The following is a 14,634-nucleotide window of genomic DNA, read 5'->3' as shown; positions in this document are numbered from 1 at the left end:
AACAACAACAATATTTGATCAAACATTTATTTAACTCACCCCTAATGTGATGGCTTCTCAGTCGCTCCTCACGACACTTAACAACAACAATGGTGGAGTCCTGGTGTGGTGCTGTAGGATAAAGCACTGGACCACAAGGTCGGTTTGAACTACAGATGGTTGGTTCAAACTCACCAGCTGCTCCTTGGAAACCCTACACAGTGTCGCTGTGAGTCAGAACCAACTCCAGGGCACTTAACACCAATAACGTGATAGTTGGAATTGTGGTTGTCTAGGCAGGGCTGGATGCTCCCCACCCTTGATATCCAGGGTCAGTATGAATGGACTTCATGGCACAAAGCCACTGCCACCAACTATCAAGACAAACCCAGCCAGCACCAGATGGGAAGGTGGTACCACCAGAGGGCGCTCCAGAACAAGCCTGGCCTGCTCACTTTTTAAATCTAAGGATATAGAGTGTTTTTTTTTGTTACTGTTTGCTTGGTTTTAAAGTTAATAAAAGCCCTGGTGGTACAGTAATTAAGTACTAGGCTATTAGCTGAAAGGTCAGAGGATCAAATCCACCAGTTGCTATGAGGAAGAAAGATTTGGCATTTTGTTTCTCTAAAGACCCTATAGGGCCATTATGAATCAGATTTGATTAGATGGCAGACAACAACAGTGAATTATGGAATTCTGGTGGTTCAAACCCACCAGCCGCTCTTTGGAGATCCTATACAGTGTCACTAAGAGTCAGAATGAACTTAACAACAACAAGATTGTCATCACGGAGAACGGCCTCAGGAAGCAAGCAGACTGATGTGCTAGGACTGAGGAGTCCTGGGCAGGGCACCCAAGGAGCCAAGTGCATCCCTGAGCGTGCTGAGATTCAAGGACCACTGAGACATTGTCCCCAATGAATGTGGGAAGACAGAAGGAACTGAAGCCTGGGTTGGAGAAGACCCAAGTGTTTCAGCCTAGAAGTACTTTGAAGGCTGTATTGTCACCTCTAGCCTCTGCCAGGGGTTTCAGGTGACCAGCACTTGACAACAAGCCGGACATCCTACTGACATTCATAGAGAATTCTGGAGTCAGCTGGTGGCTGGTGGTGACCCTCCCATGAAGCTCAGTCTGATGCTCAGAACCTACCTCTCCTGGCTGCCTTGGGCACTTGCCCTGGAGGGTTGAGGCTGAAGACAGGGTGGGGGAACCTTTGGAAGGCAGGTCTCTCAGTGTAGACATGTGCAAGTGTGGGGATGACTGCAAGCTAGTGACCCCGGGTGCACCTGACTCGGAGATGGTCTGTTTAAAGTGCACAGTGCTGTTAAAAAATACTTTTTCAAAATTTGGTGGCCAGCATAAATGTACATTCGTTTTATAGTCAAGATTCTTGCTTCTCTTTAAGACTACGCAACCCAGGATTCACTGACTGGAGGTAACATTACGCAAGACCACATCCCTCCTAGCCGGGTCCCCCGACTCTGCCCCATCTGCACCGAGCTGGCTCCTTTGCACATTGGAGTTTCTGGTTCCCACTGCAGAACATTCAGGGGAGTATAGGTCTCCGCTGGCTCTCCAGCTGGCCCTATCAAGGGTACCCCATCCCCAGAAAACACTAGAGGTCTGAGGCCTGTGGAGCCTACCTTCTCCTAACTGCAGCAGCGCTCGAGGCTGAAGGCACTTTTTGCGTTGTGTGGCCTGCCTTGCTCTCTCATTCCTCTTCTTGCATATTAGCAATTTCATGTAGGGAGGAATTGAGAAAGACTGGATAGATGGATGGATGGAGGACAGATTCCCCCCACCCCAACACACACACATGCCCTTTCCTAAAACCTCAACCAAACTTCTGAGTGGGTTCAGCCATCAACCTTTTCAATAGTTGTTGTTGTGTGCCGTGGAGTTGGTTCTGACTCATAGCGACACTGTACAGGGTTTCCGAGGCTGTAAATCTTTACGGGAGCAGAAAGCCTCATCTTTCTCCCGTGGGACAGCTGGTAGTTTCAAACTGCTGACCCTGAGGTTCGCAGCCCGATTCATAACCACTACGCTACCAGAGCTACCTTGAATAGTTGCAGAGCACAAACCATCTGTGCCACCCAGAACCCTTTCCTACCCCAAACACCCAAACCCATTGCTCCCAAGTCTATTCAGACTCATATTAATCTGATAGGACAGAGTAGAACTTTCCTAGAGTTTCTACAACTGTGATCTTTATGGAAGCAAACTGCTGCATCTTTCTACCTCGGAGCGGCTGGTGGGTTCGAACCACCAACCTTGCAGTTAGCAGTGTAGTGTCGAATCAGCTGTGCCACTAGGACTCCTGCCTTTTCCTCAGGACGGGTGACTAGATGGAAAGTCAGAGGAGGTGGGCACTGAAGAGGGAAGGACAGCAGGCTGTGACATGGTGGCTGGAGGTTGGACTTGGGGCTTGGCACACGGCTCAGCCTTAGCCTGGGTCAGCTGTCACATCTGTAAATGTGACCCATCTCCCTTGTAGGATCTTTTAAGGAAAGCAGGAGAGGATGACTTCTTTGAGAGGGAACTGTTCATGCCTGGTGGGACTGAGCTCCCAGGGCAGCAGCGGTGGGCTCCACCCTCTGCTTGGCTCAGAAGCCAGTGGAGAAGGTGGGCAGAGCCTAGAGAGGTGACATCAGAGGAGAGGAAGCTGGCGGGAGGAGGGCAGGTTCCCGGAAAGGGATAAGCCAGCGCCCTTGTGTGACACCCAGCGGAGTGGCGTCTGTGAACCCCTGAGGCTGGTGGCCATTTAGAGGTCACAGTGCCTCTCAGCCAGACTCAGGTGGGGATGGAGAACTGGGGTAGGGAGCGTAAACAAGGCAGAAAGGGCTCTGAGGAGGATGCCAAGCAGGGGAGGAAGTCAGGACCAGCCTTTCCTGTCCTTACCCAGCTGTACCCTCTGCTCCTCTCCAGCAGTGACTATTCTGGATTGAGGACTGCACCTCCCGTCCTTCCGAAGTCTGTGTCTGAAAATCTAGACCCTTTTTCAGATCTCTGGCATCTCTATGCACCCACACATGCAGATTTTCCAAAGCTGTGTGTTCAAAGAATTTCCTAACATCTACAGAAGACGATCGCTATCACAGATGATGGTAACTCCAGGAAATGACCTTCCCAGTACTTAACGTTCACAAATCCCACATCTGCCTGCCCTTCCACACACAGACCTGGGCAGGAATCTGGGGCAGGGGCATGATTCCCCAACAAGGGACTCTGGACCCTTAATGAAGGTCTACAAGGTAGAGGTGGGACTTTCCAGACTGCTCTTGGAGAGAGAGCCTCAAAAACAAGTCAGTTCTCTCAGCAAGAGGACCGTCTTGGTGGAAAGAGCTAACAGCTGGTCCTGGCTACTCAGGGGCTCTGGGTTAAAAATCCACAGGAGAGTGACCACTCACACATAGGCCCACACAGGTGCACATACAAGTATGTGCGTAAACACATGTGTGCATGCCTGGATCAGACTGCCCCGGTGCAACTCCAGCTTCTCCAGTCCCACAGGGAGCATGGTGTGAACTGTCCTGAGTCCCGCTATCTCTGACTGGTGGTCTCACTGCTACCTGCCCCAGCGCAGCCTCTCTGCCTCTCCCTGAGAAACGGGAAGGATGCTGTTACACTTGGGGGTATTGAACTGGGGGTCCAGTGCTGAGATAGAGCTTCTGACCAATGGAGGTCAGGGGGCGGGCATCTGGTTCTGCTTCCTAGGCCCTCCCTGAGATAACAGATTCAGCTCTGAGTTAGGAGGGTGGCAGGAAAAACGTTATCATCATTCATAGAACTGAATCACATGTCAGGGTCATCCTGGGTTGCTGACACCGAGTGGGGATCCCAGCCTTCCTCTCTGCCTGGCCAGGCTCCAAGCAGGTAGCAAGGAGGCATGGAGAGAGATCTGTGAGGGGTCAGATGGCCAAGAACGGACTGTTCTTGAGGTTCTCTCTCCAAGAGCAGTCTGGGAAGTCCCACAAATGGTTTATCCACCTGAAATCACATCAGCAACATCCGATGCCTGAAATGGAATCTCAGGTTTCCTTCCTTTTCTTTTGAAGCACAGAGCCTGCCTGGTAAATTGCAAAAGAGGCCACAGACAGTCAAGCATGCATTGGCGATCCCTACCACCTTTTTGAATAGGAACATCCGATCAGCAAAGTACAAGGGCCCCTGAATATGCACATAAACCCACCAGTAAGTACCAACTACCGTGAGTCAAGTCCATCTCACGGCGATCCGTGTTGGTTACAGCAGACTGTGTCATAAAGTTTCTGATAGCTGAGTTTTTTCAGAGGTCGATTGCCACTACTTTGTCCAGCAGTGTGTCTGGGTGGTCTTGAACCTCCAAACTTTCATTCAACAGTCAAGTACAATAACCGTTGGTACAACCCAAGGACCCCTGAATCCAAGAATTTCAGAGTTATAGATATTAAACAGACCGTGGACAGCCAGAAGACCAAGCAAAAGTACAGTCAGAATTCTCCTGGGAAGCACTTCAAAGTACTTTGTCTCAAGTACATATTATCAGGAGGAACCAGTCCCTGGGAAAGTGGAAGGCTAGCAAGAGAAAGAGGCCCAGTGAGATGGATTGACACAGTGGCAGCAGTAATGGACTTAACATAGCAACAATTGTGAGGTTGGCACAGGACCAGGTAGTGCTTCATCCTGTTAGACATAGGGTCGCTACAAGTCAGAGCCTTCCACTTTGAGTCTACCAGAATCTTGGATAGTCAAAATCTGTGAAGTCAAGAAATCAAGAATCTTGACTGTTGGAAGCCCAGCCTCTTAGAGTCCAGAGCCTAGGGAGGGGGCTCTGTGGCCCAACCCCCAGTTGGTGTAGAATCTTCTCTTCAACCTCGGGATGTGACTCTCTGGCCCCTAGATCCCAGGTGGAAAAGGGCTCCAGGAGGTTGAAGAGAAGCTTCTCTGCAGTGGCTACTTCAAGATCTCTCTTTGCTCCCCAAACCTTTGCCCTGCATCCCTCCTTGGAGCCATTAGAGGGTTCCTCAGGCTCCCCTTCGAATGCCTATTACTTCCTGCTCCCTTGACCCTTCTCCTCTCTAACCATCATCATCCCTGTCCTTAAACCTTCTTTATTCCCCTTTACCACACGGTGTTTAAGGAGCTCTGGTAGTGTAGTGGTTACGAGTCAGGCTGCTAACCTCAAGGTCAGCAGTTTGAAACTACCAGCTAGCCATTCCTCAGGAGAAAGATGAGGCTTTCTGCTCCTGTAAAAACTTACAGCCTCGGAAACTCTATACAGGGTCGCTATGAGTTGCAACCAACTCTACCACATCACCACCACCACCACCACCACCACCACCACCGTCATCACAGTGTTTAGACCTGGAATCTACCCCCATCTTAACTACCCCCTTCCTTGAAGAAGAAGAGCCAGGAATAGAAGGAGTATGGTGTCTGTACTTTGGAGTCCTGGTGTAGCACTGTGTTGGACTGCAAAGTCAGTTTGAACCACAAGGTCAGTTGTTCAAGCTCACCAGTTGCTCCTCGGAAACCCTATACAGGGTCACTATGGACTGGAACTGACTCGACAGCGCTTAACAACAACCATTACTGAATGTTCTGATCTAAGCTTCTCAAGAAGACTCCTGATCAAAAGGGGGAGAAGTGTGGAACAGAATTTCCATTTTCATGGAATTCAGACTTTCTGGAGCCATTGAGGCTGGATGAATCTGAAACTTCTGCCTAGAGATAATCCTTAACCCTGACACTGTAAACCAAAACATTCCCTGAAATCATCTTTAAACTTCAGTCTAGGGTAACTACAGAATGTCTGGTGTGAGCAATGTGCTCTTTTAAAGAACTTGCTCTATGGGAGCGAACAGGCACAGCTCCTGGGAAGGTTATGTAGGAGGAAGCTGAGGGTAAAGTGACCAGTTGGAAGAATAGGGGAGAATGGCTGCACAAATTGAAGAATGCAATCGATGTTACTGCATTGTACAGACAGAGATGGTGAATACGTGTGCTTTGCTGTGTATATTTTCAACAACAGAACAACAACATATATAGAGAGAGTCCTGTGGACTGAAAGGTCAGTTTGAACCACAAGGTCGACAGTTCAAATTCACCAGCTGCTCCTCAAAAACCCTATACAGGGTCGCTATGAGTTGGGACTGATTCAACAACACTTAACAATGACAATATGTATATTTATGTATATGTGTATATACATATATATGTGTGTGTGTGTGTGTGTATATATACACTTAGCATTTTAGGAGCCATGTTGGCAAAGCAGTTAGGCTTCTGACTACTAACTGAAAGGTCAGTGGTTCAAACCCACCAACTGCTCCACAGGATCAAAGACCTGGCAATATGCTCCTGCAAAGATCACAGCTTAGAAAACCCTGAAGTTCTACTGCGTCCTGTAGGTTTGCTCTGAGTTGGAATTGAGTTGACAGCACACAGCCTTAACATTAGTGCTTCTCTCCCCAGACAAATATCTCCAAAGCCTATCTGCTCTGTCTCCCTCACCTTACCTCCCTGCCCGCCCACTCCTTTGACCTCCTGACCCGACCCAATCATGGTCCACCCCGGGATGCACTTCACTGTGCCCGGGCTGGGTCTCCAGCTACCTCCCAGGGGACTCATGTCTTCCTCAGAGGCTTCCTTACCAGAGGCTCAAGGGCAGGGACAGATGGCGGGGTGTCTGCCCAGGAGGGTATGGAGGGAAAGGGCCATTCCACTGCAGAAGGATCGTGACCATGAAAAATGGAGCCTGCTTCCTGGCTAAGCAACTCGAGTCCACTTGCTCTTGGCCAACAGTGGGCCACTAAGAGAGGGAAGACCAGCCTTCAGTTTTGCCTTCCTGGGCTTGGGAGCACTTGAAGCCAAGAGGGCGGGCCCCTTGACTCAGGAGCAGCTTATTTAAGGGTTCTGAGTGTCAGACATTGTGGCTCTAGTACCCCTGGGAAGCAGCTACATCTCCAAGTATCTAAGGACCAAATGTGTACCTGAGGCTGTTGGAGCAAGAAGAGGCAGACTGGGCTCCAGGTGGGGACCAGGACAGAGACAGAATTGGGGTGGGGAGCAGTAGGTCTGCTGTGGCCCCTCTAAGCTTCAGGGTTTATGCTCTGTGGGAGAGGGGATGAGGCCCAGGGAAGGAGAGGAGGGATTCGGGGTACCTTCTGTTCTGGATTGTCCACTGGCCGTGAGTACATGGAAGGTCGTATTTCTGCCTCCGCAGCGCGTAGGCGTCAAACCAGAGTGCTAAGCCGTAGTCCAGAGAAGGAACCTGAGAGAGAGGAGCCATGTCAGGGCTGAGGTGTGGTCAGCTACTAGGGAAACAGGGTACAAGAGGCCCCTGGGGTCCTCTGGGCACTGGGCAGGCAGGCATGGGGCTCACCGTGAGGTGCCAGGAGCAGTGGGTGCTGGGTGAGTAATAGCTGGGGAAGTACGGTGTGCTGAGGACACCCTGCAGGTCCAGCCGGCCCTCCAGAGTCAGGTTCACCTGGCAGGCTGGGCCCGGAGAGCAGCCGTTACTCAGGGTCTCTTCTCATCAGGTGCAGCCCTGTCCCTGCCACCCCTACCCTCCAGCCCTGCCCTTACCCCGCCACCCCCTTCACTGCCCCTGCCTCCCCCGCCCCTGCCACCACAGTACATCGTAGTAGCTGAGTGTGACTATGGGACTCGAGCCAGTCACCTGACTTCTCTGGGCCTCAGTTGCTTCATCTGTAAAATGGAGACAATAATAGTATATGGCTCTTAGGGTACTTGAGTGGATTGTTGTTGTTGTTAAGTGCCGTCGAGTCCACTCCGACCCATAGCGACCTTGTATAGGGTTTCCGAGGAGCAACTAGTGAACTTGAACCACCAACTTTGCAGTTCAAATGGCTTTGCAGTCTGACGCATTAACCCACAGCGCCACACCAGGACTTGAGCGGATTGGTAGTGGCTGTGTGCCGTGGAGTCGGTTCTGACTCATAGCAACCCTGTACAGGGTTTCCGAGGCTGTAAATCTTTATGGGAGCAAAATGCCTCATCTTTCTCCTGTGGAAACAGCTGGTAGTTTCAAACTGCTGACCTTGGAGTTCTCAGCCTGATTCGTAACCACTATGCTACCAGAGCTCCTTTTTGAGCAGATTAGAAAGACCTAGAATGCTCAAACTGCCTGCTCAGCATATGCTGGCAGACTCGCTGTGCGACACTCAACAGTTTCACAGTTTTCAAACTGCCAGAGCCTCAGTTCAGGGGAGGCTCATCCCCCTGTCCAAAGCTGAGGGCCAGAGAAGTGGAGCGACATGTGTAAGTCAGACAGTGAGAGGACGAGGGACTCAGCTGCCCTGGCCACCTGCCTCTGCCCAGCCTGTGCCAGAGGCTCCCAATGACCAGTTCTGGCACAGAGGTTGCCCAGGACAGGAAGGGGGAGTGAGCAGGAAGGAACAGTGGGAGGTAGGAGGAGTGGGGGATGGGGGATGAAGAGAGAGCCCAGGGGGTTTAGAGCAGAGGGGCTTCCAGAACCTTCTCCTTCTGCAGCCACTGCCCCTCAGGGGCCTCCTCCCTTCCCCAGGACCTCAGCCCCTCACCCTGGAAGGTCACCGACTGTGCAGAGAGTGAGAAGGGGTCATAGTAACTGTGCAGGCCCTTCTTCCAGACCACAGCCATGACGGCGCCAGACGCCAGCACCTCCACCACCGGCTCCTGGCGGCTGCAGCCATAGACCCTGCAGAACAGAGAAGGTGTACACCTGGGCTCTGGGCTCACAGGCAGGTCTCGTCTCTATCAGCCCTAGGGGACAACAGTAGTGCCCCTCTCAGAGAGTAATGCCCCCTAGGATTACCCCCTTAGGAGTAGTGCCCCAGGTCTCAGGGGTGGTGCCCCCAGTTCTGCCCCTCTCAGTGAATAACGCCCCCAGTTCTGCCCCTCTCAGGGGTGGCATCAAGATTCTCTCCACCCCCACCCCACCCCTGCAGGTCCCTGACAGAACCCCCAGAGTCCTTCTAATGGAATAAGCCAATTCACAGGCGGTTCATGGCCCTGTCTCCCCAGAGAGAACAAGCCAACACCTTGGTGAGAGGTAGTGGGTCACTGCTGGAGGTGCTTGGGGGTTCCTTAGATCCTTCAGATACCCAGAAACCTGCCCCACTCGGGCACCTGTCACAGCAAAGGAGTGAAGTGAATCCCTCAGGGGTCTTCTGAGGCTGGTCCAGGTCTTCTTGCCCCATCCCTCCTGCCCCGTCAACATGGCTTTCAGGCAGGACCTAATTCCTGGGCTCCTTTGTCCTGGTTGTACCTCTGCTGGCTTGTTCATCCTGCGTCTCCTTCCAGCCCCCTCATATCCACATTCTCCCCAATCATCCTCCTTAGAGAAGGGACATGAGCTGTTAGGGCCCATTAAGTGGGGACTTCAGCTCTGACTGGGGTTTTAGCTTACTGTATTGTAGCCAGGACCTTATTGCAAATAACACATCTCCCAGTTCCCTGTGTGTGGAACACTTGCTCTACTTCCCATCATCACCAAATGCCAGCAGCTCTAAGGTGCAGACTTGGGAGCCCAGTTTTTGTCTGACCTCGCCATTCTAGATCTTCTCTGAGGGTTAGAGGGCAGGAAGGGCAGTCCTGGGTCCCTGAGTGAGTAGAGGCTAGCAGCAGTCTGAGGTCACTGGGAGAAGCCCCAGGGGAAGCCCGTAAGTGTCCCCGCCCTCCCAGACCTGGAAATCAGATGGTATCAGGGTTCTCTGCACTTCCCAGAGCCCTCCGGGAACCCAGCCCACACACTGCCCAGACTTGGGTCACCAGGAAGCTCTGGGGGCGGGGCAGGGCAGGAGCCTTCACCCAGATTGACTTCAAGGACTGATACTGATCTTGATCTGAACTTACAGTTCCCCGCAGAAACTGGGCTGTCCATCACAGCAGGACAGGGGAGGCACCAGTCCAGAGCCTGGTACCAAATGCTACAGAACCTGTAAGCTCAACACTCCTTTCCTGGACCTACGGGGAGGTGACCAGGCTCCTGAGTCCCAAGGCTAATTCCCATCCCATCCTGTCCACCTGCTTTCCAACCCTGGTCACTGCTGCACTCTGCCACCAGATCCCATTTCTAAAGACCCTGTCCTATCCCCAAGAACTTTCAGTAGCTCCCACTTATCATGTATTAAAGTCCAGATTGGTCCTGTACTCAATGAATGCCCCTTGTAACGCAGCCCCACCTAGATTGTTGTTAAATGTCAGTAGAGTCGATTCCGACTCATAGGGTTTCTGAGGAGTGGCTGGTGAGTTTGAACTGCCCATCTTGGGATTTGAACAACCAGTGCTTATCCTACAGTTGTTGTTGTTAAGTGCCTTCAAGTCGGTTCCGACCCACAGCGACCCTGTACAGGATTTCCGAGGGTGTAAATCCTTACGGGAGTAGAAAGCCTCATCTTTCTCCCGCGGAGCGACTGGTAGTTTCAAACCGCTGACCTGAAGGTTCGCAGCCTGATTCATAACCACTACGCTACCAGAGCTCCTTTACAGTGTCATGCCTAAATTGTTGTGGCTAAGTGCCATTAGGTGGATTCCTACCCATAACCAAGGAGCGGCTGGTGGGTTTGAACCACCAACCTTGCATTTTGCCATCCAGTGCTGATTCAACAGTGCCACAGCAGGAGTCCACACCTAGATTCGTACAAGGATAATAACACTGGCCACTATTTACTGGGTGTCCACTCTGTGAGGGTCTTGGCACAGGTAGTCTGATTTTTTTTAAGTCTCATAATAGTCCTACAAGATAAACGTGACTGTACACTACAGGGGAGGAGACTGAGGTTCAGGGAGGCATAGTGACTTGCTTTGGGGTCCACCCGAGGAAGAAGCAGAGTGGGGGTTGGAAATCAGGATTGCCAGCTTCCATAAACCACATGGCCTCTCGGAGCTGGCCTTGGGTATCTTCTAGCCCAAGTGCTTTGTTACAGTGGGGAAACCGAGGCTCGGGAAAGTCCTGGGGCAGCCATTCCCAGCCTGCTCTCTCTGGAAGTTAGTCACACTGTGTCCCAGATACTCAGGTTCAAGGTTACGCAGGTTCAAGGTTACACAGCTTCTTCTTTCAGAATGCTGTCTGACATTTGACCCCACATGACCCACCTCCTTCCCAGGCTCTACCACCTCCCCCACTTCCCTGAGACTCACGAAGTGATAAGCCTCTTCTCCAGGGGTCCAGCCACGTCGTACATGGCCAGCCGGTCCCGACACTCAGCCAGGGTCCACTCGAGCCGGAGTTTGAGCATGAGATCCTCCGGACCCTGTAGGTGCCACAGGCAACTGGAGGCCACGTTGTCCGGCCCCTTCAGCCGGAGCACCTGACCTTGGCCCACGTAGCTGTAGCGGTAGCAGCCTGGAGAGGCAGGAGGGACAGGGCTCCTGATCCCTGTTAGCCAGGAGAGAGGCCCTGGGGAGCCAAGTCCTGCAGGGGCCTCAGCCGGCCAGGGCAGGGGCAGGGACCAGACCCTGTAGCTTCCCAGGTCCCGTCTCCTCATTCATGAATTCACCAGTCCAGCCATTCATTCACTTAACACACACTCCAAGTCCTCCATGCCAGGCGAGTGTCAAGATAAAGGTCCCACTGCTGCTGATAGATGCCGTCCCAGCACAGGCCAGGAGACAGATACAGAAACAGGTAACAGTGGGTCAGGAAGTAGAAAGTAAGGCCTCCAAGCTGGCCTGTGAAGCAGGGAATTCCTATGATCACAGCTGTGGTAAAGGCAGAGACCAGGCCAAGCAGGCAAACGGAGGAGTCTAAAAGCAGAATCTATGACAAAGGATGATGCTAGGGAAGGAGGCCAGGCTGTCTTGCACAAGAGAGCTGCTGCTTTATCCTGAAGTACTGGGAAGACCTGGAAGGTTAGGCAGGGCTGGGCCTGGTCTACTTCGGATTACAGAGACTCCTGGGAGATCACGTGGGGCAGCTGGTGCAATAAGCAAGAAGGGCTGAGGGTTTCACCTCAGGTTGAATTGTGTCTCCCCAAATATACACCAAAATCCTAACTCGTAGCCTGCAAGGATAGTTTGAACCACAGGTTGGCAGTTCAAACCCACCAGCTGCTCCTCATAAACCCTATACATGGTGGCTATGGGTTGGAACCAGTGACACTTAACAAATCCCTATAAACATGGTCCTGTTTGGAAACAATGATGCTAATGAGACTGCAATCTGTAGGATTAGGTTGTAATTTGAGTTAATTGCTTTTGAGATATAAGAGATTAAACAGGCAAGCAGAGCTCAGAGGAACCTACTACCATAGGGAAAGAAGACCCTGAGTGTGCTTTGGATCTGGGGTCCCTGAAATGGGAAAATCCTAGAATCAGGCAAAAAATTGATGCTAAGACACATGCAAATCTCCAAGGAATGCGGGGTCTACAGAGACTGAAAAGAGATGACCTTTTTCTGAATTTGAACTTCTAGCCTCCCACATTAACATGCTTTGTAAAGTGGAGGGTCAGTGATAAAGTGTAAGACCTCCAATGAGATGGACTGGCACAGTGGTGGCAATAATGGGCTCAAACGTTACAATTGTGAGGCTGGTGCAGGGCGGGCAATGTTTCATTCTGTTGTGCCTACAGAGTCGCTATGAGTCGGAACCAACCCGATGACATCTTACAACAGCCTTTCCCACACAGTGAGAGAGTAAACTTCTGTTGGGTGAAGCCATTCACTTGTGGTATTTCTGTTACAGAAGCACTAGAGAGCTAAGATTCATTCATTCATTCAAAAGCTATTAGGCACGCACTATACGATTGATCCAGGCCCTGGACCAGAAGTGAACAAACAGATTTCCTCTCCTGTGGAAAAGATGTGTCCTTGTCATAAACGTGTGAAGCCAGGAGATTGGATGATCTACCAGGAAGGGACAGAGATGTGAGAATGAATCCCGGACCTGGGAAGCAGCCTGGTGTGATCATGTTGTGAAGTGCTGAAGTGCTGGGGTGACCCTGAGCTGTGTCAGACAAGCACAATCATAATCCCTGTCCTACCTGCTTCTGTGAGGAGTTCTGAGGACCAAGAAGAGAATGGAGGTGCACCTGCTTTGCTCTGGGTCACTACCGTGTGCTCAGCTGCCTCTCCCTGCCCTCTGGCCATCCTGACTTCAAGGGGAAGCTGACCCCCAGGGAGGGACCTCTGACTCTTGCTTTAGGAAGGGACAGGGCCCCTGATATCTGCCTGGAACAGTACCTGACCATTCCTAGGTGTTTGTATTGTTTTACTCTTACTCCATGCTGATGCTTTGATTTCGCCATTTTAATGATTACTTTCAAAAAATAAGGAAAGTATTTTCTTGTTGAAAATACACAGGGCACGACCCACACCAAGTCAGCAGTTTCTACCCATATAATTCAGTGCCACTGACTTCATTCTTAGAGTTCTGCAATCCTTCTCACCCTCCTCTTCTGAGTGACTCTTTGCTTAGGAACATAAACCCACTGTCTCCACCTCTCTCAAGTTGCTGTTGTCAGTTTGATCCCAGATAGGTACTTCTTAAAAAGAGCTTCAATGCTCACATAGTCCGCAAAGTCAATGTTCTATATCCTACTCTGATGATTAGCAACTGGGATCTTCAAAGTTCATGAGTGGCCATCTCAAATGCAACGATTGGTCTCTTCCTGTCTGGACAAAAGAAGAGTGATGAAAAATGAAGATATTGTTGTTGTTGTTAGTTGTCAGTTGTCATTAAGTTGGCACAGATGCACAACAGAACGAAACACTGCCCAGTCCTGCAGCATCCTCAAAATCATTGCTATGCTATGTCCACTGTAGCTACTGTGGCAGTCCATCTCATTGGGAGTCTTCCTCTTTTTAGCTGACCCTCCACTTTATCAAGCATAATGTCCTTCTCCAGAGACCGATCCCTCCTGATAATACGTCCAAAGTATGAGAGAGGAAGTCTCGTCATCCTGGCTTCTAATTTAAAATGGAAGATGCCTGGAAACAATGAATTCACTAGACTAATGGACTATATGAACCTCAGTCTCCAGGACCATGAGACCAGAAGAACTAGTTGGTTCTCAGCTGTCACTACCAATACCAACTACTCTGAAAAGGATCACATTAGAAGGTTCTGGAAAGAGTGAGAGAAAATATGGAACTAAACTCAAAATCGTAGAAAAGATCAGGCTTACTGGTCAGATGGAGACTAATGGAGCCCGGAGACGATGGCCCTTGGTCACCCTTCAGGTCTGTAACTAAACTTAACTCCTTGGCTCAATGTTCAGCCAAACAATAGATAGGTCAATAGGGCAGATAGCACTAGTGAGGTATGCACACCAGAGATTGGTCAACCACTTGAGATCAAAAGGGCAGCATTTACCTAAGGACACAACTTAGAAGCTGGGGGAAAGAAGGAGGAATGGAAATGAGAAACACAGGGAGGAAGTGGCATATGTGATGCCACACTGAGGGGATTACAATGGAGATGAAACAAAGTCCATGATTGGTTGAATGTAAAACGGATCATCTGCTTGGTAAACCTTCACTCAATTTACAATAAAAAAGTAACTTTTAAAAAAGACCTTATTATGCTGAAGGCAGAAGATTTTTTGTTTTGTTTTGTTTTTTACTAGTTACTTTCAATTACAGTTTGGCTTTTTGACAATTTCAGGGGATCTTTTTGGCTTAAGTTTTAAAGATGATCTCAGGGCAATAGTTGTTGTTGTTGTTGTTGT

The 14,634-nt window shown here is 50.5% G+C and overlaps 1 protein-coding gene across 1 annotated transcript in view; it reads right to left on the bottom strand.

Annotated features, from left to right (window-relative positions):
• The window catches only part of TMPRSS6 (transmembrane protease, serine 6), a 59,786-nt gene that overhangs the window by 28,001 nt on the left and 17,151 nt on the right, over nucleotides 1-14,634 (bottom strand). Inside the window, exons 6-10 of the mRNA XM_006865279.1 lie at nucleotides 11,107-11,311; nucleotides 8,526-8,662; nucleotides 7,346-7,458; nucleotides 7,125-7,234; nucleotides 1,129-1,190 (exon numbers count right to left, since the gene is read on the bottom strand). Of these exons, the coding sequence (XP_006865341.1) occupies nucleotides 1,129-1,190; nucleotides 7,125-7,234; nucleotides 7,346-7,458; nucleotides 8,526-8,662; nucleotides 11,107-11,311 (627 nt within the window). The remainder of the gene's footprint in view (nucleotides 1-1,128; nucleotides 1,191-7,124; nucleotides 7,235-7,345; nucleotides 7,459-8,525; nucleotides 8,663-11,106; nucleotides 11,312-14,634) is intronic.

Source organism: Chrysochloris asiatica, unplaced genomic scaffold, assembly GCF_000296735.1.
Source record: "Chrysochloris asiatica unplaced genomic scaffold, ChrAsi1.0 scaffold00076, whole genome shotgun sequence".
Taxonomy (NCBI): Eukaryota; Metazoa; Chordata; class Mammalia; order Afrosoricida; family Chrysochloridae; genus Chrysochloris; species Chrysochloris asiatica.
Note: the sequence above shows the minus strand (reverse complement) of the source record. Positions and strands in the feature narration are given on the sequence as shown.